The 26065-nt window shown below is 39.8% G+C and overlaps 1 protein-coding gene across 1 annotated transcript; it reads left to right on the forward strand.

Moving 5' to 3' along the window:
- The first annotated feature begins 1933 nt into the window (after positions 1–1933).
- On the forward strand, positions 1934–3334 carry LOC121991415 (phenolic glucoside malonyltransferase 2-like). Its single transcript, XM_042545420.1, has one exon. It carries the CDS (start codon positions 1934–1936, stop codon positions 3332–3334), a length of 1401 nt encoding a protein of 466 aa, XP_042401354.1.
- The last annotated feature ends 22731 nt before the right edge of the window (positions 3335–26065 follow it).

Consider the following 26065-nt stretch of genomic DNA (forward strand, 5'->3'; position numbering starts at 1 on the left):
ATCCATTTGACATCTAGTCAACTATTGACTTCGAATTAATTGCGAAGCAGATTCCATGCCTTCTAGAATAAAATTGCTACAATAGAATAAAATTGTTGAATAAAATTATTCTACATGTATAATTTAGTTTTATAATTTTAGTTAGATTAAATGACAAAAAAAATATTCTTAAAGGACTATAAAAGACGTTATTTAATTCTCGAACATTATATATATTAATTAAACTTATGAAATTTTGTTATAATAATATTATCAAGCTCTCTATTCACTATATATATATACACACTAAGTGACACTTTATGTGCGACTAATTCACAAAAGAAATTATCATCCCTAAATTTCACTCCTCCCTAAAGTCAAAAGAAAGCACTAATGAGATATTTCTATTTAGTGAAAATAGTATCTAATTAATAGTCAATTATTTTGACCGATCCATTTGGCATCTAGTCAACTATTGACTTCGTATTAATTGCAAAGCAGATTCCATGCCTTCTAGAATAAAATTGCTACAATAGAATAAAATTATTCTACATGTATAATTTTAGTTAGATTAAATGACAAAAAAATATTCTTAAAGGACTATAAAAGACGTCATTTAATTCTCGAACATTATATATATTAATTAAACTTATAAAATTTTGTTATAATAATATTATGAAGCTTTCTATTCACTATATATATATATATATATATATATATATATATATATATATATATATATATATATATATATATATATATATATAAATCTTATGCTGCGGTGTCTTATGTACGATTTTGCTGCGATACTTGTCACGTCAGCGAGAAAACAAAAAAAAAAAATCAACGCTGCTCTCCTCCTGATCGGCCTGGACCGATCAGGCTCCAACCTGATTGGTCTGGGAGTCTTCTGATCGGTCTGTGGACCGATCAGGCCCTAGGCTGATCGGTCCACAGACCGATCAACCAACCCTCAGGAGGCAGACCGATCGGTCACCAGATCGATTAGGAAACGATCAGGAGGCAGAAAAAGGTAGGGGGATCGGTCTGTGGACCGATCCACCTATAGCCTGATCGGTCCACAGACCGATCAGGCTTCGAAGCCAACTCTCACAGAGAGTTGGTTGATCGGTCTGGGGACCGATCAGCCTAGGGCATGATCGGTCCACAGACCGATCAGGAGACTCCCAGACCGATCAGGTTGGAGCCTGATCGGTCCAGGCCGATCAAGAGGAGAGCAACGTTATTTTTTTTTGTATTTTCTCGCTGACGTGGTAAGTACCACAACAAAATCGCACATAAAACACCGCAGCATAAGATTTCTCTCTCTCTCTATATATATATATATATATATATATATTCCAATAGACTGTCCATTATATTATTTATTGGCTGTCTTATTTTGACTCGTTTTTTCCTTTCTTTTTCACCGTAATCAAAGTCAAACAAAATTACATGACAAAAGATTTCATTTTTATAATCCACGAGGTGCCGTCTTCATTTTATTCTCCTTGGGGAAAAAAGAGGAGTTAATAATTATTACCTTACGTCTGATATTAGAAATAAAAAATTATATCAATTTTATTTTTATTTATAAGCAACATTATTTAATAAAATTAAAGCGTTTAGATAAGTTATATACTTATATTAAAGTTAAATGATAATGAAGATAAAATTGAATAATTATAGAGAGTGATAAAGACGCAGATATTTAGTAACGAGGTCATTGTCTCGCCGTCTCCCGTCAAACTTGGCAACTGACGAGCTAAACAATATTTTTAATAAAAAAATAAAAACATTATTTCATTAACAAAATCTAAAACAAAACAATAAAAAAACAACCCTGATTAAAAAATATTATAACAGCAGATCCAATAAATAATAATAAAAAACCTGATAAACAAAAAAAAATAAAAAAAATTGAACGGCGGCATCGCCTATAAAGTCATCGGCCATGGTGAAGTGGCCACCAGCTCACCAGTCAAGCTTCATCTTCGATTCCATCTCTAAAATGCCGTCACTGCCAACGGAATTCCGAGTCCTCGAGACCTCTCGGGTCGCTCCTCCGCCGGCATCGGTGCCGGAATCCTCCCTCCCCCTCACCTTCTTCGACATAGGCTGGCTCTACGCCGGGCCGGTACAACGTGTTTTCTTCTACTCTTTCCCCTACTCCACCTCCCACTTCATCGAGTCCCACCTCTCCACCCTCAAGTTCGCCCTCTCCCTCGCCCTCCAAGACTTCTACCCCCTTGCCGGAAAGATCCGCCGTACTCCTGGTAGCCACAGCCAGTTCGAGCTCCACTACGCCGAGGGCGACTCTGTTCCCTTCGCCGTCGCCGAGCACGATGGCGACTTTGACGACCTCTCGAGAAGCAACCCACGCGAATACACCAGGATACAACCATTAATTCCCCAGCTTCCGGAGCCCACAGAGGATGGCCAGCGGGCGGTGATGGCCGTTCAAGTGACTCTGTTCCCAAACAGAGGTTTGGCTTTGGCCGTCACCGTCCACCACTCTGCCTGCGACGGCTCAAGCTCCACCCGGTTCTTGTCGTCATGGGCTTGTAGAGCATCCGGACGTGCGAAGGAGGCGCCGGCGTTGCCCTCCTTCGATCGGAGCTCAGTTCCGGATCCTAATGATGCGTACTCCAAGTTTTTCAGCAGCCTTGCCGCCGACGCGCAGAACATGGAGTCTATGATGGTCCAATTCGCGCCGCCTGACGCGGTCATCGGCACGGTGACGCTCACCGCCGACGACCTCCGGAAGCTAAAGGAGATGATTTTCTCCAAAGTGAACAGCTCTGCTTTCCGCTGCTCCAACATCGTGGCGACCTACGCTTACGCGTGGGTTTCCCTCGTCAAAGCGCGAGGGCACAGCGCGGACACCACTGCGCACATGGCTTTCGCCGGAAACTGCAGGGAGCGGATTCAGCCCCCGCTGCTGGCGGAGTACTTCGGTAACTGCATCGGCGCTAACTTCGTTTATGCGAAGGCCGTCGACCTCGCGGGAGAAGATGGGGTGGCGGCTGCGGCTCGACTCATCGGGGAAGCCATCGAACAGTTTAAGGAAGACCCGCTGAAGGACGCAGACAAGTGGCCGGAGAAGTACCAGGCGATCGCGCTGCAGAGGCCGCTGAGCGTCGCGGGGTCGCCAGGTTTCAAGGTTTACGACGTAAATTTCGGGTGGGGAAGGCCGGTGAAGGTGGACATGCCGTCGATAACGTGGGCAGGAGCCATTTCGTTGTCCGAGAGCAGAGACGAGAGCGGCGGAATGGAGATCGGTATGGTGGCGACCAAGACTGAGATGGATGAGTTTGAGGCTCACTTCTCCAATGGTCTAAAACTGCTGCAGTGAACGGATTCGACTGTCGCCATGGCTTGGATTTAAGATCTCACGAGTTTCAGAAGAATTAATGGTCCTAGTTTCTTTTTTATTTCTCCACCTACAAAATATGCCTAGTCATTTCTGCACAATGCGATTTAGTGAGAAACAGTTATTTAAAAAATAATAATACTATCAAAATTGAAATCTTAATAGAGATAAATATTTTTAAAATTAATTTGTATATGTGCATAAATTATACTATAAATTTTTAATAGAGATAAATATTTTAAAAATTAGTTTTTAAATATGCATAAATTATATTTTAGATATATCGCGGATCTACTTTCAAGATTAGAACTGAACACTTCAATATATAAAAACTATTTTTGAGAAGAAATTGGGATCTCACAAATTAAATTTGGGTCAACATGTGGTAAAAGGGGATGAACTACCTAATTTATTGGGTCGGAATCACTCTCAAAGTCAAAAGGAAGGACTAAGTAGATATTTTATAGAAGTTGTTCAAATCAATTGTCTTTAATATAGACTTACCCATGGTTTGGATCAAAATCAGTTCCGACTTGGAATCTAAATTTGGTCATGGGGTCGATTGTCGATTGATATGGTTCAAATAGGAGTGTAAAAATGAAACCAATCTAATAAATTAGATTGATCTGAGTCAATTTTAAAAAATATATATCAAGTTGAGATTAGAAATTTTTAAATTTATTTGAAAAGTTTTTGGATGGAAGAATTTTAGGTAAGTTGATCCAAATTTATCTGAAGTTAGAGTTTAATTGATTTTTAATGGATAAATTAAATTTTATTTTAAAAATTAAATGTATATATATCAACATCAATGCTATTTGGAAAATTATAGGATAAATATAGGAAAGTGAAGAATAATATGAAACATACGATTAAAAAAATTTAATAAGTCATTTTAATTAGTTTATCCAAGTTATTTGGGTTGGATTCCGATAGATTGGGTTTAAATTCGGATTTAAAAATTTCCAATTCGGATCGAATTTAAATAGCACTCGGATTAGAATTTTTTATGAACTTTTTTTAACCCGAATCCGAACGGATCCACCAGAATGGTATAACCACCCATCCAGATCAGTTCAAGTGTAGATTTAAACGGACAATTCAATGATATTTATTTTAAATAATCTTAATTTTTTAATTTTATTTTGAATTTGTTTTTCTACAATAACCCTTTATTTAAGAATATTTTAATAATATTAATGGCACCATTCAATATAAGTAATTTATTTACTTCAACTATTCTTTTTTCTAGTCAATTTTTAATTTATTTAATTAAATTTTTTTAACTTGGATTATTCTATTTTAATTTATTAATTTCATTTAACTCTCTTAATATTATCATTGATCTTATTTTATTTTTTATTTATTTAATATTAAATTTATATAAATTATTTAACTTGTATAAAATATTCAATAATAAATTTACCAAAATATATAATGATGTGGTAATGATGAGAGCCCATACGCTGCTACCACGTTGGAGGTCAAAGTCAAGACGGTTAACGCGTATAGGGTATCAACCAGTCGAGTGAATCATGCCCCTACCGAGGAGAAGGATCCGATCTACCGTCGCCCTTGACACGGGGAGCATTCAAACAACCGACGCTCAAGGGAGAATGATGCGCAGAAGCCGAGCCGAGGGACTCCTCCGCTAGGCCGACTAGCAGACACAACATCAGTTGAGCATGTGGACAGTGGACTTCCGACTGAGCGACCATCCTGCTCGGCCCAGCAACATATCACGACAATAGACTTTCGGCCGAGTGACGACCTCGCTCGGCCCGACAACAGACAACACTTGGATAGTGGACTTCCAGCCAAGCGGCTATCCTGCTCAGCACGACAGCAGACAATATGTGGACAGCAGAATTCCGGCCGAGCGGCTATTCCGCTCGGCCAAGCAACAAACACAGCAAACTAGCTTTTGATATCCTTTTGGGAGTTAATGTCGTTGATAAGCGGCATGGTCAGGCAGAGGATCGTACAGCGGAAGCTTCCATTGTCACTTCAGAGATATGCTCGACTTGTTAAGGTACTATGTCAGGGACACTTTACTGACAAGTCTTTTCAGGGAAAGCTTTGAGAGACGTGCTCATCTTGGGAAGCGTGCACGCACGCTTCTGGGGCTCTATATAAAGGGGGGTTCAGGCTTCAGCGGAGGTGTGCGATATTTTACTATTGCGCTACAGTTCTTGTTGCTCCGCTTACTGCTTCTTCTTCTTCTTCGTCGGAGACTGACTTGAGCGTCGGAGGGCCATCGCCGAGGACCCCTTCCCTGGCTCGGCACTGACACTGCTTGTGTTGTAGAACCAAAGCAAATTCCACAGGAGGTTAGCAAGAGCGCTACATCCCCAACATCCATCTCATCGACTTTCGGACAAGATCATATTTGACGTCGTCTGGGAGAACGTAACCTGCATCCGAGCCGAGAAAATGGAAGACGATGGGCGACTCACCACCATGACGCTCACTCAAGAGGAGTTGGAGATGCTCGTTCAAGCCTGAGCAGCAAAAATGATTGAGCAACAACAACAACAGACGCTGGCCGATCGGTAAGTGCCACAACCTGCAACATCGGCAGTCGATAGGCGAACAGGGCAAGAAGACCGAGTGGAGCAACTCTCCGTATGAGGACAGAATCGAAGGCCGACCGACACACATGGGAAGCGCCGCCCGCGCTGATCCCCTTCCATCGAGCTTTGTTTCAAACCCTCTCGGTGATAGCCCAAGCGCATGAGGAGCGGGGATCATCTTCAGATGATGCTCCCATTCGGGATGCACGGAAAGGGAAGGCGCCCTGAAGCACCACATCTCCCGAATGGATTAATAGGTAGTTCTCAGAGGAGATCTTACAAGACCCTCTGTGCCGACACTACACCTCGTTGGCAATCAGGATGTATAACAGATCGACCGACCCAGATGATCATCTGGATCGGTTTGATAACAAAGCCACGTTGCACCAATACACGGACAGAGTGAATGTTGGGACCTTTGTGCCCGCTAGAGGGGGGGTGAATAGCGTTTCGTCCTGCTCCTTGCGTCGTTTGCTTCGTCTTGATAATGTGCAGCGGAATACAAAGACAAAACAAAACAAAATACTCACAACGCTAACACCTAGGGTTTACTTGGTATCCACCTCAAGAAGAGGTGACTAATCCAAGGATCCACACACACGCCACAATCTCCACTATGCAAACCTCCTTCTCGGTCGCAGCCGGAGGCGGAGAAGGCTTGTACAAACTCACACAACAACACAACACCACTACAAGAAGAGAATACATAAATACAAGTGAAATACACTTCTTCTTGCTTACTTGTTGCTCGTTGTTGCCTCTTGAATCTTGGAGAAACACCTCCAAGTTCCTTCAAGAACAGACAGTGAAGATCTGAAAGCTCCCGTGAAGAATCGCAGAAAAGTTGCAGATGAAGCTCCCAAAGAACTGCAAAGAAAATGCTCCGCCAAGGCTTTAAATAGTACTCTCAATCGATCCAATCCATCCCCAATCGATTGTCATGTCAGCACCACTTCATCCCAGTCGTTCATCGCTCGTTTCCTGCCCAATGGTCACTTCCCAATCAATCAACCGATCGATTGGGACCATCTGAATCGATCGGCCGATTGATTCAGAACCATTCTGTGCTCTCGCGTACGCGCGAGAGCTTCTTCCCTCAATCGATCGACCGATCGATTGGTAGATCCTAATCGATCGGACAATCGATTGGGATGGCTTCTGTGCTCACGAGTAATGCTCCCAATCGATTGATCGATCAATTGGAGCCATCCCACACTTGCAGCACACTCCAATCGATCGGTCGATCGATTGGAGTCCAGTTCAATCGATTGCCCGATCGATTGAACTGCCTGGACTTGACTCAAACTCAAGTCCAAAGCCCCCAACCCAACTCCAGGTCAACCGTGACCTGTTGGGTCTCCAGGCCTAGCATTTGGCCACATCCAACCAACTTTGAACTAGCCTTCTAGCCTCCTCCATCAGCCTTGCGTCCTTCGGATATCTCCCATCCTTCACGTCTTTCCTTCAGGAGCGTCCTTCGGCCTCATCCTAGTTGTCGGATTATACACCACACTCAATCAACCTCGAACTAGCCTTCTAGCCTCCTTCATCAGCCTTGCATTTCTCGGATATCTACCCATCCTTCACGTCTTGCCTTCAGGAGCTTCCTTCAGCCTCATTTTAGTTATCGAGTTCTCCTTGCCAAGTCACACTAGGACTTACCTTGCCAAGATCACATTCTTGGACTTTCCAATTGCCTGGCTCTTTACCAGGGCTTTCTCCTTTGCCAAGATCACACTTGGACTTTCCCAGTTGCCTAAACTCCAGTTAAAACTTTCCCAATTGCCTAAACTCCAGTTAGGACTTTCCCAATTGCCTAAACTCTAGTTAGGACTTTCACAATTGCCTAACCTCCAGTTAGGACTTTCCCAATTGCCTAAACTCCAGTTAGGACTTTCCCAGTCAAGTCTCCTGTCAACCTTGACCTACTTGACTTGTATTCTCATTATCAACCTGGTCAACTCTTTGACCATTTCCACAACCGGACGATTACCCTAGCAATATCCATATATTGTCAAACATCAAAATTCAAACATCATGACTCAAGTTTGACCCAACTCAAGCTTAGTCAAACTGGTCAAACTTGACCAAGGGAAATTGCCCCAACAATCTCCCTCTTTTTGATGTTTGACAATACTACTAAGTTAGGCTAAATCCCATAGCCTTAACCTCTTCTTCATACCAAAGCTAAATCTCATAGCCTTAACCTCTACTTTATCATAAGGCTAAATCTCATAGCCTTAACTCCTTCTTTATCACCAAGGCTAAACCCATAGCCTTAACTCTTCCATGACAAAGTATGAATGAAAGTCTAACTCAACCTCCAATTCTCCCCCTTTGTCACACATCAAAAATAGAAAACCAATTCTTCTCCAAAAGAGTTAACTTCACAATGAAGATCGCATACCCTTCATTGTCTCCAAAGCTCCCCTTTGAGCTCTACTTTTCTCCACAATGCTCAACCTAGAGCATGCATCAACTTCCCATTAAAACTCCCATTCATTGTATCCAATGCTCCCCCTTGAGCAGTAATCGTCTTCACAATGCTCATCTGAGAGCATTTTCAACTTTACCAATAAAGGTCTGATCCCCTTCATTAACCCAATGCTCCCCCTTGAGCAATAATCTACTTCACAATGCTCATCCGAGAGCATTTATCATCTTAGCAATGAAGATAACCAATCTTCCATAGCTCCCCAATACTCGACCCTGAGTATTAATTCATCATGAAGGTTTAACCCCCTTCTAAGATCTTTGAAAAGATTTTTATGTTTTCAAAAAGTAACTCCCCCTAAAAACATGGTCAAATTTCTATCATTGCACCAACATAACTTGGGGTTCCTAAATAATTAAGAAAACCAAAATTCAAAGTTTTGAGGTTCAAAATTCAATAAAGAAACTAAACCTCAACCTAAACTTCACCTAAGTCTACCTTAACCAATTCATACTTGCTTTCAACATGAAAACTCCCCCTAAATGGATACAAGTGTATGCCAAAGGGTTAGGAATGGTTAATGACCCTTGAAAACCAAAACTTGAAGTTTTAAGGTTCCAAAATTCAGAATTGAAACTAAACCTTATCCTAAACTTCAAATTGGTATTTCTTAACCAATCCATACTTGTTTTCACATGAAAACTCCCCCTAAATGTATACAAATATATTCTAAGGGGTTTGGAATAATGGTTAATGGGACTCGAAGTGACTCGAAGTGCTGAAATCAAGCTTTTCCAGCCAAAATCAGACTTCCAAATTGATTGAAGTTGGGACTCAATCGATTGAAATCACTTCAATCGATCCATTGATCGATTACGCAAGCTACTGCTCGTAGAAATTCCCTCTGAATCGATCGACTGATCAATCCAGACTGGGTCAATCGATCGGATGATCGATTCACTACCCTTCTGTTCGTGGGAATTAGCTTCTCAATCGATCGATTGAACCCAATCCAATCGATCGGCTGATCGATTGAGTTTCTGATTTCTTGAAATTAAATTTCAGCGAAATTCAGAAACTCCCCAAAAATTCTACAAAATTTAAAAAATCATGAAAATTCATGTAAACACTACTTAGGGTATATACTATTAAGGAAAAATAGTTTTCTATGAAAATATTTTCTATTTTCAAAGATTGACACAAACTTGAAAACTCTTGAAAATTTCAATATTTTCTTCTAGTTTGTGACTAACTTTCCAATGATGATTACTATCAAAAGATAGTCTTCACCAAGGTTTTCTAAAAGTATTTTAAAATCATTTTCAAAACCAATATCCAACCATGTTCTTTAGGCTCAATGCACATGACTTGTATATTAGCTTTCCCAATGATTGGAAGACACATAACTATGTGTTTTGATGAACCTAAAACTTAACAAGATGCACTAAATCAACATTTTGAGTTTTGTTCACCATCCTAACATCTCACTTGTATCTAATGTGTACTAAAACACATACAAGTCACCTTATGATTCTTTGTGAGATGTATATTTGGTTTTGCCCTAAACTAAGGGATCATGCATATCTATCTAGGCATTAAGAGACTTATGATCATCCACCTAGGATGTCATTTGGTATAATCCCACTTGTTGGGATATTTATCATTCTTAATAAATACCTTTTATCCTTAATTACACGGAAATTAACACAATGCATGATGATCAATGACATATATCAAAATAAGCAATTTTCAAAAGAAAAGCATGCTATAGCTACATGATGTATGTATGCCATGACATGGTATTTTTGTTTTGTATTTTTCATAATAGAAATTAATGCAAAAATGAATATGATGTCATGACATATAATAAGCAGTCAATCATGGAATTTTAGCATAAATAAAATATACCTAGATAATCTATCTAAGTATCCTTAAACCTTAGCTAAAACCTTAACATTAAGTCTAGATTGCTTATCTCTTGAAGAAATGCCAAAACCCAACTTGACATTTCTTTTATCCCCTTTTTATTTGTGCCAATTGAAATTAAGAATTCAATTCTCAAATATTTGTTTGGCATATATTACTCTCTTTAAGGATCAAACATTTAAATTGAGACTTAATTTTGCTCTTAATCCCTTAAGAACATACTAATATCTCAAATAGACATTTCTTATCCTTCCTCCAAGTGTGCCAACTTACCTTCGATGTGATTCCTCAAGGTTTGACACACCTTACTCTTCCAAAGAGTAATTAGTTTGATTAAGGTTTAAATTTTCCCTTAACCCTCTCAATAGAATACCAAATTCCCAACTTGGTATTTCTTTTTGCATTTGTGTCAATTTAAATTTAAGTCCAATTCCTCAAGACTTGGCACATTTTACTCCTCCAAAGAGTAAACACAATCAAACATTAAAACTTAGATTTTCCTTTAATTACCCTAAAAAAATACCAAAACTCTAATTTAGTATTTCTTATATTTTCCCAATTGTGCCAAGTTAAACTAAATCCAATTTTCTTAGGTTTTGGCACATGTTACTCTTTCCAAGGGTAACAATTTGGATTAAGGTTTACATTTCCATTAATTCCATAAGAAAATGCCGAATTCCCAATTTGACATTTCTTTTGCTTCTCTCAAGTGTGTCAATTTAAATTAAATTCAACTCCTCAAATTTTGACACATTTTTGCTCTTCAAGGCTTTAATCACATTTGATTAAAGCATGAGTTTTCTCTTAATTCCTTAAGAAAGTATCAAAATTCTAACTTGATTTTTCATATACTTTTCTTAAGTGTGCCAAGTTAGATTAAGTTCAACTCTTCAAATTTTGGCACATATATTACTCTTTCAAAAAGTAACCCTACAATCCTTTTCACTTTCAAAGGTTAAGGATAACCTTGAAAATGCTCTCAAGTGTCAAATTTAACAAGGTTGGTTAACTACCCTTCCAATTGGAGTTGACACTCTCTAAACTCATCTAGGGTGTAGAGAATATGCTCCTAGGAACCCAAAACCTATTGGTGCTCCTTGGATGCTCTAGGTACTCACTAGGGATAACTTCCCTAGATACCTTCCTAAGGACCTTCCTAGGCTTCTTAGAAGCCTTGGTCACTTCTACTAGGTCACTCCTAGGGCTAACTCCCCTTGAAACCTTCTTTGTGACTTTGTTAGACTTCTTAGAAGTCTTAGTCACATTGGTCTTGCCAAAAGTACCCTTAGGGATTCCTTCCCTAGTATCCTTGACTTGACCTCTAATCCTAGGGTTGGTCCCATAACTATATGGAACCCTATGAAAGGAAGTCACATCCTTCTTGGCTTTAAGTTTATATCCCAAACCTCTATAGCCATTGGATGGCTCTTGCCTAGTTCTCCCTAGAGTTTGCTCATTTTGACCCTTAAGAATATTTTTCATTCTTGCTAGGGTCCTTTCTAAGTTATCAAGTCTTGATCTCAAGACTTGGTTCTCCGTCATTAAATCCATAGATTTTGATTTTTCTTGACCCCTATGAGCATTTCTATTTCTAGGCATATATCTAAAGTCCTTAGAGTTATTGCCTAAATGGTTATCTACCTTCCTAACCTTAGGTGTGGTAGTTCTAGCATGAGGAGGAATGTATTTTCCCTTAGTGCCATCATGCTTCTTACTTTCATGATAATTAGCATTAAAATGATAGGAATTATTTCTAATATGCATTTTATCATGACTAAGAGGAATTGCACTACTAAAGTTTACCTTGGGTTTGCTCTTAAAAGCTCCCCTAGACTTGTGCTTTCTCCTCTAACTTTGATTGACTTCTTCCCTTTAGGACATTGACTTCTATAATGTTCTCTTTGATTGCATGAGAAGCATACAATATGCTCCTTGCTCTTGTGTTCCGTGGGACCAATCATTTTGGCCTTGGGATTCTCCTTGCCCTTGGGTGCTATTTGGCTCTTTTTCTTGGCCAACTTGGGACACTTACTCTTATAGTGCCTATGTTCCCTACACTCAAAGCAAATGATATGACTTTTGTTATTTACAATTGAAATATCTATACCTTTGCTTGTAGGGATGATGCTTGAGTCTCTATTTGATGTAGCTTGCATTATGGAGGTTGCATCATCTTCTTCTTCTTATCCTCTTGAGAGTGTGGGTGCTCCCACCTCTTCAACTCTTGAGGATGTGGATGCTTCCACCTCTTCCTCTCTTGAAGATGTAGAGGATCTCTCATTTTCTTGCTTCTCCTCCTCTTCTCTCTCTTCCTCGAATGTTGCACTAGTGTCAACATTCGATTTGTCCTCCTCTTCTTGGACCAATAAGCCCATATTCTCGGGCTCCTCCACTCCTTGGAGTTGTGTAGGGTTCTCATGATGGCCAATAATCTTTTTCCAAAGATCACTTGCACTTGTATGTTCACCTACACTCACAATGACATTAGAGGGTAATAAATTTAACAATATATTTGTTACCTCCTTATTCGCCTCCGCTTGCTCCCGTTGTTCCTCGGTCCAATGTCGAGGTCGGAGGCGCTTCCCCTTTTTGTCCGTTGGAGCTTCAAATGGGTCCTCCAAGACCACCCATTGGTTCCAATCCATTTGGAACCAAGTCTCTAACCTTGTCCTCCAAAAATTGAAGTCCTCTTTGTCGTATGTGTTAGAGTGTATACTAAAAGCCTAGCTTTTGGTATAAATATTTATTATGAATAAAGAATCACATTTGGTCAAATTGTCTACATTTGTTTGTAGTTGTTCATTTAATTTATATTGTAGATAACATAGTATGTGGTGTCACATGCAGAAGATGATGTTATCAGTACCTTATAAATTATAAACAGTAGCTCACGACCAAAATGGAAAGGAACAAACCATTAGAAGGTCGTAGTGTAATTAGGTATTAGTTTATCTTGACTATATAATTACACTAGTACACTCAGAGTGTATTGAGTAGGACCATTTGAGGTCGTTTCTTTTATACTGACTTTATAAAGGAACAAAGACCTCGGTTATTATGGAAGTGTGTGCTCTTAATCCTAATATAATAACAAGCACATATATTTGATATTTATTTCTTTAATTTATCAATGGGTGAGATTTAGTTCAATGAATCAATAAGCCCGATAAGTTGGGAAATGGTATCACTTATAGTGTGTGTTGTTGATTATAGAAGGAAACTGTGTCCTAGAGATACTAGGTTGATAATGTCCTCAAGAGGAGCTCATAAGGATTGTCATGTTAAACCCTGCAGGTGGACTTAGTCCGACGTGATAATAAGGTTGAGTGGTACTACTCTTGGATTTAGATATTAATTAAATGAGTTGTCAGTAACTCACTTAATTAGTGCACATTCGATATCATAAACACAGGGAGACTAACACACTCATAATAAGAAGGAGCCCAAAAATGTAATTTGGGATTGGTGCGGTAGTTCAATAATAATTCTATAGTGGAATGAATTATTATTGATAAAATTAAGTTGTGTGCTCAGGGCGAACACGGGATGCTTAATTTTATCGGGAGACCAAAACCAATTCCTCCTCTCGGTCCCTATCGTAGCCTCTTATTTATAGAGTACTATACCCACCTATACCCACCTTCTATACCCACCAATAGGGGGCCGGCCAAGCTAGCTTGGGAACCAAGCTAGGGCCGGCCTAAGGGGTGGCCCTAGCATGAACCCAAGCTAATGGGGGCCGGCCAAATTAAATTAAAAAGGAATTTTAATTTTAATTTTTATTATATGGAAGAAATAATTTATTAAAGAGAATTAAAATTAAAATATCTCTCTTGTAAAAGATCTACAAAAGATTAAAGAAAGAGATTAGATCTCTTTCCTTATTTGTAGATTGGTGAGATATTTTATTTTCTCTTTAAAATTATCCACATGTTGATAAAATTAAAATTATAGAAATTTCTTTTTATCAACCATGAAGAGATTTTTAAAGAGAAATTTTAATTTTTAAAATTTCCGGAAACAAATTAGGAAGTTTTAATTGTTGATTAAAACTTGTCTAATTTACCTCTTTTGATGTGGCCGGCCATTAGAGATTAATTGGGGAAATTTTATTTTATTTTTCTCAATTAAATCATGTCAAGGGAATTAAGGAAATTTTATTGTAATTAAATTTCCTAATTTGCCTAGGCCAAGGAATATAAAAGAAGGGGTGAGGGTGCCTTCATGAGATACAACATCTATTATTTCTCTCCCTCTTTTATTCCTTGGAGTGGCCGGCCATCCTCTTCCTCTCTCCCTCTTTGTGGTGGTCGAAACTTTCAAAGGCTTGGAGCTCTTGTGGCGGCCGGATACTACTTGGAGAAGAAGAAGAAGAAGTAGGAGGGAAAGTTAGCATCTCTTGGATCTTGGTTGGTGTTTTGATCTTCTTCCTTGGTGAAGCTTCTTTATTGTTGGCCGAACCTAGCTAGGAGGAGAAGAAGGTGGTTGGTGATTTCTCATCTCGGAAGATCGTTGCCCACACAACGTCCGAGGTTAGAAGAGGAATACGGTAGAAGATCAAGAGGTCTTTCTAAAAGGTATAACTAGTAATTTTTCCTTTCCGCATCATACTAGTTATTTATGGAAATAATACCAAATACAAGAGGCTTACGAATCTAGAATTTCGAATATGTTTTTCGATGTTGTGTTCTTTTGTTTTTTCTTTTCCTTGTGATTTGATTGTTTTTTTCGGTTAACCTAAAGTTATTTTAGGAAATTAAATATTAGCTTTCTATAAAAGGTTTTGTCTAGTCGATGGTGGTTGCTCCCATATCCAAGAAGGCCATGTGCCTCGCCACGTCAGTACTGGGAACCAATTATGGAAATTAATATTTAATGGAATTAATAACTTAAGGTGACTTGGGTCGAACATGTTAAGTTCCGCAGGAGATCCAAGTCAAAACCTAAAAGAACAAATAGATTAAGTTTTGGATCAAACGTGTTAAGTTCCGCAGGCGATCCAAAATTTAATTTAAAAGAACACATGGTAGCTAGGAAAAGGTTCAGACCTTTGTACAAAATTTTTGTACAGTGGAACCTCTAGGTTTTCCGATTAGCAACCAACAAGACATGATCTCTAGGTTTGCCTCTGTGTATTTGGTATTAGTTTAATTATGCACATGTCATACATAATTTAGGCAGGTTAATAGTAGGATGTGCTAACTTTGTGGATGCAGGATCCAACTATTATGGCTTTTAGTTATTATGTGTGTGATTGGACCCTTGGACATGTCAAGGGCATTTATCTGTGTGTGCATGATTGTATTGAAATACAGCAGGAGCTGTATTTAGTTTTATTAGGATTTTATTTTTGATCTAGATACATGTATATTCCTTTTATGGAATATAGGATCAAAAATGTAAAATTCTATTTATGTCGCGGATCGAATCTTGCAAAGCGTGGAACCTTCTAAGGACCAGAGGCGCAGCGGAACTAGGAGCTGTTGGTGCAATATCCCTCAGGTCAAGGGTGACCTGGTTAACCAAGCTGAGTCTTGGTTAGGGTTTAGATGTTTGACAATAAGATATTGATTGAAGAAGAGTCAAGTAGGTCAAGGTTGACTGGATACTTGACTGGGAAGTCCTAACTGGCAAGTTAGGCAGAAGGAAGTCCTAGTGAGTGAAGCTAGGCAGAAGGAAATCCTAGTGAGTGAAGCTAGGCAGAAGGAAATCCTGGTGAGTGAAGCCAGGTGAAAGTCCTAGTGAGTGAAGCTAGGCAGATGGAAAACCCTAGTGAGTGAAGCTAGGTGAAAGTCCTGGTGAGTGAAGCCAGGCAAGGAAGGAAATCCAGATGGATCAAGGATGATCGGACATCTGGTGTTGGGAAGTCCAAGTAGGTCAAAGGATTGACCGGATACTTGGCAAGAGGAAGTCCAGATGGGTCAAGGTTGACCAGACATCTGGTGGAAGTCCAAGTAGGTCAATGGAGTGACCGGATACTTGGCACGACGAGTAAAAGTCCAAGTGGGTCAAAGGGATTGACCGGACACTTGGTGGGGAGTCCTGGCAGGTCAAGGGAGTGACCAGATGCGAGGCATGATGTACCAACAGTCAAGGTTGACCGGATGTTGGTTAGAGGTTTGGGACTTGGTTTTGGGCAAAATCGCCGGATCGATCCGTGGATCGATTCAGCCGTGGATCGATCGGTGGATCGATCCGCATTCTTCCGGTCAGAAGCTCGGATCGATCCGTGGATCGATCAGAGGTCCCGATCGATCAGCCGATCGACGTGTCCGTCGCGTGATAGCGCCGGATCGATCCGTGGATCGATCCAGCGCTTCTCGCGCGGGGCGCTCAATCGATCCGTGGATCGATCCAAAGCCTCCCGATCGATTGGGAACATTCGAATCGATCGGGATCCGACCGTTGCGTCGGGTTTAAAGCCGCAGGCGAGCGTGGTCTTCGGCATCTCTTCACGAGCTCTTCTCAGATTCATTCCAGCTCCTCCACAGCTCTCTACAAGCACGTGATCGCCAGTTCTTGAAGGTTCTTGGAGGCTTTCCAAGTCAAGAGGCGGATCTATTGCAAGAGGAAGAAGTTAGGGTTAGGGTTTTTACTGCACATCTTGTAAGCTTTTGCTTAACTTGTATTTCCCTTTCTTCTTCTTGTATTGAGAGTGTTGTAGGGCTTCTCCGCCTTTGGTAGTTACCATAAAGGAGTGTTATTCATAGTGGAGGGTGTGTGCGTTGGTGTGGATCCTTGGATTAGTCACCTCTTGTGAGGTGGATACCAAGTAAAATCCTAGTGTTAGCGTTTCGTGTTTGTTTCTGTATTTTCCGCTGCACATCCAAGAAGAAACAAGCAACGCCAAGCAACGCCAAGCAACCAAGCGCACCGAGCGAACGCGACGAGCTATTCACCCCCCCCCCCTCTAGCTACTTTTGGTCCTAACAAGTGGTATCAGAGCAAGGCCGCTCTTCACCGGAATCATCGCCGGAAGGGTCAAGCATATGAAGAAAAGCTAGAGGGTGAAGAAGTTGGAGCAAATTCTTCAAGTTCAAGATTTTATCAAGCTCAACTTCAAGATGCAATTCCAAGATGGACTTGGATTTGACACAAGGGTAGCTCCACCATACACATCGGCAAGCTTCGATTCTTGGAGATCAAGAATCGAAAATTTTCTTATGATGGAGATAGAGCAATGGTTTGCTCTAATGGAAGGCTTCAAAGCTCCAACGAACTCCAAGGGCAAGCTTCTAAAGAAAAGCAGATGGAGCTCGGAGCAAATTCAAAGGGGCGAGGCAAATGACAAAGTGACCAAGCTTTTGGTCAACTTATTGCCTAGCCACATCTTGGCTCAAGTTGGAGAATTCGAAGATGCCAAGGAGCTTTGGAGTAAATTGGCCAAGCTTCATGAAGAGATCCCCTCCACTGTACAAGATCAAGAAGAATCCAGAGAGGGTGACTCTTTGGAGCAAGACCAAGAGGAGGATTCCGAGGTTGAAAAATGCTCAACCTCCGAAGAAGAAGAAATCCAAGAAGCTTCATCCTCAAGGGAATGCAACGAAGGGAACAAGGAGAGAGCATACTCCTTGTTTCATATTCAAGATGATGAAGCCTCCACCTCTAGGATTGAGGGGGAGCAATCCTTGGTGACGCCGGATCAAGAAGAAGGAGAAGCTTCTACATCCGGGTCAAGAGAAGAAGAGAAGGAAGAAGCTTCTACCTCCACAAGTCAAGAAAAATCAAATGGAGGAGAATCAAGGTCCGATCAAGAGGAAGCTTCTACCTCCGGATCCAAAGAAAAAGATGCCACCCCTACAAGCAAAGGTATAAATATTTCAATTAATAATAAAAATCATATTATATGCTTTGAATGTAGGGAACATGGGCACTACAAGAGCAAGTGCCCTAAATTAGCCAAGAAGAAGGGCCAAGTGGCACAAAAGGGCAAGGTGAAGCCCAAGGAGACCATCCCCAACACAAAGAAGAGCAAGGAGCATATTATATGCTTCTCTTGCAATCAAAAGGGGCATTATCGTAGTCAATGTCCCAAGGGGAAGAAGAAGGTCAAGGCTCAAGGAGGCACTAGTCAAGGGGGAGCCTCCAAGGTAAAGAAGAAGGTAACATTTATTGAGCCTACTCCTTTACATTATGGTAAAAAGCATGATAGGTCTAACTTTTATCATTTTAATGCAATTTACCATAAGAATAGAAAGCATGAGGGCTTTAAGGAAAATCATGTGGCTCTCCATGCTAAGACTACCACACCTAAGGTTAGGGAGGTAGATAGAAATCTAGGCAATCACACTAAGGGTTGTAGTTATAAGCCTAAAAACCAACATGCTCATGGACTTAATGAAAAACCAAATTCTAAGGATTTAATGATAGAAAATTAAGTCTTGAGATCAAGACTTGATAAAATGGAAAAGACCCTAAAAAGGATGGAAAATATCCTAAAAGGGCAAAATGAGCAAAACCTAGGGCTAGGAAAGTCAAAGCCATCAAATAGCCATAGAGGTTTGGGATACAAACCAAAGGCTAAGAAGGATGTGCCTAGTTATCATAGGGTTCCATATAGTTATGGAACAAACCCTAGGTTTAGTGGTCAAGTCAAGAATACTAGGGAAGTCATCCCTAAGAGCATTTTTGCAACAAATGTGACTAAGACTTCTAAGAAGTCAAAGAAGGTCACAAAGAAGGTCACAAGGGAAGAAATCCCTAGGGTTGACCTAGAAAATGTGACCAAGGCTTCTAAGAAGCCCAACAAGGTCACTAGGAAGGTATCTAGGGAAGTTATCCCTAGTGAGTACCTAGAGCATCCAAGGAGCACAAATAGGTGTTGGGTTCCTAGGAGCATCTTCTCTATCCCATAAATGGGTTAGAGAGTGTCAACTCCAATTAGAAGGGTAGTTAACCCAACTTTGAGGAAATTGACACTCAAGGAGCATTTTCAAGGTTTTTGCTAACATTTGAAAATGAAATGGAACTATTAATTACTCCTTGAAAGAGTAAAATGTGCCTAATGGTGGAAAATTGATTTTATCTTAAAATGGCACAAATTAGGAAAATCTTGAGAACTACCAAGTTGGGATTTTGGTATGTTCTTAGGAAATTTAAGGCAATCCGGGCCTTAAATTTAAAAGTGCTACTCTTGTGGAAAAATGAAATATGCCAACATTTGAGGATATGCTTAATTTCGACTGGCATAAATTAATCAAGGGAATTAGAAATGCCAATTTAGGCTTTGACATTTTCTTGAAGCACTTTAGGGCAATCTAGGTTTAAGTTGTAAGTTTAGCTAAGGTTTTAAGGATACTTAGATAGTTAATCTAGGTATATTTTATTTATGCTAAATCTTGCCATGATTGTTTGCCCATCATGTGTCATGACATCATGTCTATTTTTGCGTTCATGTTTTATTATGAAAAATCCAAAAATACCATGTCATGACATTCATACATCATGTAATTATAGGATATTTTCTTTTGAAAGTTATTTTATTTTGATGTATGTCATAACATTATCATGCATAAGTTTAATTCCTTGTAATCAAGGACAAAAGGCATTTACCAACACTTATTAACAAGTGACATCCTAGGTGGGTGTTTAATATCTCCAAAATGCCTAGATAGTATGCATGATCCCTAGATTAGGGCAAAACCAATCTCTACATCTCATAAAGACCTATAAGATGACTTGTATGTGTTTTAGTGCACATTAGATACAAGTGAGATGTTAGGATGATGAACAAAACTCAAGATGTTGATTTAGTGCATTCTTTTGAGTTTTAGGTTCATCAAAACACATAGTTATGTGTTTTCCCATCATTGGGAAAGCTAATGTACAAGTCATGTGCATTATGCCCAAGGAACATGATGGGATATTGGTTTTGAAAATGTTTTTGGAAAACCTTGGTGAAGGCTATCTTTTGATAGTAATCACCATTGAATAGTTAGACACAAACTTGAAGAAAACACTAAAGTTTTTGCAAGTTTTCAAGTTTGTGTCAATCTTTGAAAATATGATGTATTTTCATAGAAAACTATTTTCCTTGATAATATATGCCCTAAACAATGTCTACACGAAATTTCATAATTTTGGATTTTGTAGAATTTTCTAGGGTTTCGAAGTTGACTGAAATGGAATTTCAGCAACTATCGAGTCTCGATCGATCCATGGATCGATTGAGTGCTGAATCGATCCATGAATCGATTCGGCAATCGCAGAAGCTCGCTGGATCGATCACCGATCGATTCAGTAGTCTGAATCGATCGGTGGATCGATTGAAAGGTTCAATCGATTGGAACCCAACTCCAATCGATCCAAGTTACATTTTGGCTGGAAAGCCCGATTTCAGCACTTTGAACCTATTTTAGTCTAGGTAACCATTCCAAACCCTTAAAATACATTTGTATACATAAAAAGGGTGTTTTCGTGTTGAAAACAAGGATGGAATGGTAAAGGAAGACTTCATTGAAGTTTAGGTTGAGGTTTGTTTCAAATTTTGAACATTTGAACCTCAAAACTTCTAAATCTGGGTTTCCTAAAGGTTTAGGGATTCCAAGTCATTGTTGGTGCAATGACAGAAGTTACCACCATGTCTTTAGGGGGAGGGACTCTTTAAAGACATGAAAATTATTTTTCATGAACCTTGGAAGGTGGTTAACCTTCTGTTGTGAACTTGCTCAAGGTTGAGCATTTAAACTTGAAATGGGGATAAATGGGGAGTGGATATCCTCATCATTTCAAGTGGCAACTCAAGTGGTTGAAAATGCTCAAGGTTGGGTATTTGTCAACATTGAGGGAAAAGTTAAGGATAATGAAGGGTATGGGACCTTCAATATTGAGTTGATCACAATGAGTGAAATTGTGATCACGATGAGCAACTCTTCAGGGGGAGAGTCTTCAACAAATGGAGTTGTTGAAGTGTGCCCAAAATTGGAGCATAGGTTGATGTGTGTCCAAAGACGGGTTGATGTTTTTGTAGGGGATTGATGTGTGCCAATAGGGGGAGAATGAAAGGAAGTAAGTTAGGTTTTCATTACCTAGAGGGAGTTTGCCCTCTTAGGGGGAGAATGAAAAGCTTAATTTATGGGTTCATTACCTAGTGGCATGAAGAAGGAGGCTATAGGATTAGCCTAACTTACATGTGGGATTGTAAGTGTTATTGTGGTATTGTCAAACATCAAAAAGGGGGAGATTGTTGGTGCAATATCCCTCAGGTCAAGGGTGACCTGGTTAACCAAGCTGAGTCTTGGTTAGGGTTTAGATGTTTGACAATAAGATATTGATTGAAGAAGAGTCAAGTAGGTCAAGGTTGACTGGATACTTGACTGGGAAGTCCTAACTGGCAAGTTAGGCAGAAGGAAGTCCTAGTGAGTGAAGCCAGGTGAAAGTCCTAGTGAGTGAAGCTAGGCAGAAGGAAATCCTGGTGAGTGAAGCCAGGTGAAAGTCCTAGTGAGTGAAGCTAGGCAGAAGGAAATCCTGGTGAGTGAAGCCAGGTGAAAGTCCTAGTGAGTGAAGCTAGGCAGATGGAAAACCCTAGTGAGTGAAGCTAGGTGAAAGTCCTGGTGAGTGAAGCCAGGCAAGGAAGGAAATCCAGATGGATCAAGGATGATCGGACATCTGGTGTTGGGAAGTCCAAGTAGGTCAAAGGGATTGACTGGATACTTGGCAAGGAAGGAAGTCCAGATGGGTCAAGGTTGACCAGACATCTGGTGGAAGTCCAAGTAGGTCAATGGAGTGACCGGATACTTGGCACGATGAGTAAAAGTCCAAGTGGGTCAAAGGGATTGACCGGACACTTGGTGGGGAGTCCTGGCAGGTCAAGGGAGTGACCAGATGCGAGGCATGATGTACCAACAGGTCAAGGTTGACCGGATGTTGGTTAGGGAGGTTTGGGACTTGGTTTTGGGCAAAAACCAAGTGCTGGATCGATCCGTGGATCGATCAGTAGATCGATCCCGATTCTTCCCAGCGAACAGAAAGCTTCTGGATCGATCCGTGGATCGATCCAGAGGTCCCGATCGATCAGCCGATCGATCGGGACGATGCTGCTTCGCGTGATAAGCGCTGGATCGATCCGTGGATCGATCCAGGCGCGTTTCCTGAGCACAGAGGCGCTCTGAATCGATCCGTGGATCGATCCAAAGCCTCCCCGATCGATTCGGAACATTCGAATCGATCGGGATCCGACCGTTGCGTCGGGTTTAAAGCCGCAGGCGAGCGTGGTCTTCGGCATCTCTTCACGAGCTCTTCTCAGATTCATTCCAGCTCCTCCACAGCTCTCTACAAGCACGTGATCGCCAGTTCTTGAAGGTTCTTGGAGGCTTTCCAAGTCAAGAGGCGGATCTATTGCAAGAGGAAGAAGTTAGGGTTAGGGTTTTTACTGCACATCTTGTAAGCTTTTGCTTAACTTGTATTTCCCTTTCTTCTTCTTGTATTGAGAGTGTTGTAGGGCTTCTCCGCCTTTGGTAGTTACCATAAAGGAGTGTTATTCATAGTGGAGGGTGTGTGCGTTGGTGTGGATCCTTGGATTAGTCACCTCTTGTGAGGTGGATACCAAGTAAAATCCTAGTGTTAGCGTTTCGTGTTTGTTTCTGTATTTTCCGCTGCACATCCAAGAAGAAACAAGCAACGCCAAGCAACGCCAAGCAACCAAGCGCACCGAGCGAACGCGACGAGCTATTCACCCCCCCCCCCTCTAGCTACTTTTGGTCCTAACAGGAGCAAGATGAATGCGACAGCTAGACCCGGTGGCGTTGGCCAAATATGGCAGCAGCTTGGGATGACAACACACGGAGGACAACCAGAGATAAAAGCCATAATAGTTGAAAATTAGATTTTCTATTTATTGCTTTTATATTGTGCTATGTGTGCATGTTAGTTTACAAGTTTAGTAGGCTAGCATAGTTAAAATTCCTCATTTATAAATAACTAAGTGGGAGAGAGATTTTTAAGTAAATCCCATGGTCTCCATTACTGGTTTGTAAGTGATGCAAACAAGCTTGCGCGTTGGCTCTGAGTGCCTTCCTCCATAACGGATGAGCTTGTTTGTGGATCACTAGAACAGACTTCCATTTTTGGATGACTATAGGAAGTTAATTAAGAGCGTGTGATCTTCCCCAACGGAAGGGGCATAATTTTATTAATGGATTTAGTGTCAAGTAATGGTATACACTTAGACACATCTAATAGTATCCTCCCCATCGGAGTCACTGCTATTATTTGTGTGACCAAATGAAACCAACTATTAATTTGTCATAAAACTAGGTTGACAAGATAATAAAATTAAAGGGTTAAAACCCCTCTTACAAATGATTGATTTTGTATACGTCCACACTAACGTGGCATACAAAATTAACGGTGTTTGAGATAATTTTATTTGTCATAAAGTTACGTTGACAAGATAGTTAATGGGTAAAATCCTCCTCTTACAAATGTTGATTTTGTATACGTCCACACTAACGTGGCATGCAAAATTCACGGTGTTTTGAGGTGTTGGTAAATTTAAATAGTATTGTTAGAGGAATCAATATTATTTTAAATTTAGAGTCTTGACCAAATATTTGATTAAAGATAGACCAACTATTAATTTTATTCGTCATAAAGTAAGGTTGACGAGATAATAAAATTAAATGATAAAATTTCCTCTTTGAATTTGTATACGTCCACACTAACGTGGCATACAAAATTCATGGGGATTTTTAAGGAGTTGGTCTTAACCAAATATTTTTGTGATTCTTAGGATAATGGTCAATCCCTAGCTGATATACTTTAGGATAGACTTAGTGGTCCCAATAATAATTGATTGGAAATAGGATTTGGACATTAAGGTAGTCTGTCCTCTTAGAACTAAGAACAATTTAGGTGTATTTAATTCATTAGTTGAAACATGTCTAGTGGTGTTATCTACCAGAACCTGGAGTGTAGATACAGATGCCATTAATCATGTCTGTAATTCATTGCAGGGTTCCAGGAAACCCGACAACTAAATGAAAATAAAAACACCGTCCACATGGGCATTACTACAAAAATAGCAGCTGTTGCAGTGGGAGAGGTTTTTTCTCTAATAGGAATAAAATATGGATTATTAGAAATTGTCTTTACATACTAAGTTTAGAAAGAACCTGATTTCAGTTTCTAAACTATTATAGAATAGATATTGTGTCTATTTTGATAACAAAGTTGTTATCAAGAAAAATAGGGAAGTTATCTATTCTGGTATGTTGGTTGAAAATTTATAATCCAATAACTCCCACGATGCAACAAATAGAAATTAGTAACACATCTTCTAACTTTAAGAGAAAGCAACCTTCGGAAATGAACCAATTATATCTTTGGCATCTAAAGCTAGGTTATATTAACTTAAGTAGGATTCATTGGTAGCTGATGAACTTTTGGGTTCATTAGCAGTGGAAATCTTTCCAACCTACGAGTCTTACTTGGAAGGAAAAATAACCAAGAAGCTTTTAAGTCTAAGGGGTATGGAGTCAAAGATATATTGGAATTGGTTCATTCTGATTTGTGTGATCCTATGAGCATCCAGGCAAGAGGTTGTTTCAAATATTTCATCTATTTTATAGACAACTATTTGAGTTACGGATATATTTACTTGATGTGCCGCAAGTCTAAGTGCTTTAATTAGTTCAAAGCGTACGAGGCTGATGTGGAGAAATGATAAAGTAAAAGTATCAAGACACTACGATAAGATCGTAGTGGCAAGTACCTCTTGGGAGAATTTAGGAGTCATTTATCAGAAGTAGGGATTCAATCCAAACTAACTACACCTGGTACACCCCAACAGAATGGTGTAGGAAAAGGAAGGTATAGGACTCTTATGGAAATAAGTAGATTGATGAGTTATTAAGAATATTATCAAAATCATTTTAAGGATATACTCTGGAAACGGGAGTGAATATAGTACCTTCTAAAGTCAGAACTCTCTACTCATATAGAATTACTGAATAGGCGTAAGCCTATTTCAAAACATATTCGGATTCGGGTAGTCCAGCACATATGCAGAAGAGAGACAATGATAAGTTGGACAGGAATTCACTTGTTTGTGGGTTATCCTAGTAAAATGAAAGTAGGTTTATAGTCTTAAAAATCAGAAGGTTATTGTTAGCATCAATGACCTATTTTTAGAAAAGGACTATGTAATAAACCATGTGCCTATAAGAAAATTTGTTCTTAAGGAAATAATAAAAGGCATGTCTAATCTAGTACCAACTGTACAAGATGAGATACCACAAGGAAACTACAACACGTATTACAAATGACACACAATTGCAGAAAGTGCCTTGTCGTAGTGGGAGGGTTGTTAGGCAACCTAAAAAGATTCATGTTTTGGGAGAGTTTTTGGACTCGATCCCTGGAGGACATGAACCTGATCTCCGGACATATGACGAAACACTCCAAGATAAAGATGCAACATCTTGGCAAAAAGTAATGAATAACAGAATTAGAATATATGTATTCTAATAAAATCTGGAAGCTTGTAGAACCACCAAATGATGTAAAAGCCTTTGGGTGTAAAAAGGTCTATAATAGGAAAAGAGGGATAGAAAGGAAGGTAGTAACTTTCAAAGCAAGGCTTGATGAAAAAGAAAACTTTTTCACTGGTAGTCATGCTTAAGTCTATCCGGATTCTTTTATCTATTTGGCAAGTGGATGTCAAGACAGCATTCTTTAATGGAAGTCTTGAAGAAAGCATCCATATAAAGCAACCAGAAGGATTCATTGCAAAGGGCTAAGAGCATCTTGTGTGCAAGCTCAATCAGTCTATGGACTGATAGA

Source organism: Zingiber officinale, chromosome 6B, assembly GCF_018446385.1.
Source record: "Zingiber officinale cultivar Zhangliang chromosome 6B, Zo_v1.1, whole genome shotgun sequence".
NCBI lineage: Eukaryota > Viridiplantae > Streptophyta > Magnoliopsida > Zingiberales > Zingiberaceae > Zingiber > Zingiber officinale.

Coding starts and splice junctions, on each gene's coding strand:
- LOC121991415 (XM_042545420.1), top strand. CDS start 1,934: ATGGTGAAGTGGCCACCAGCTCACCAGTCAAGCTTCATCTTCGATTCC.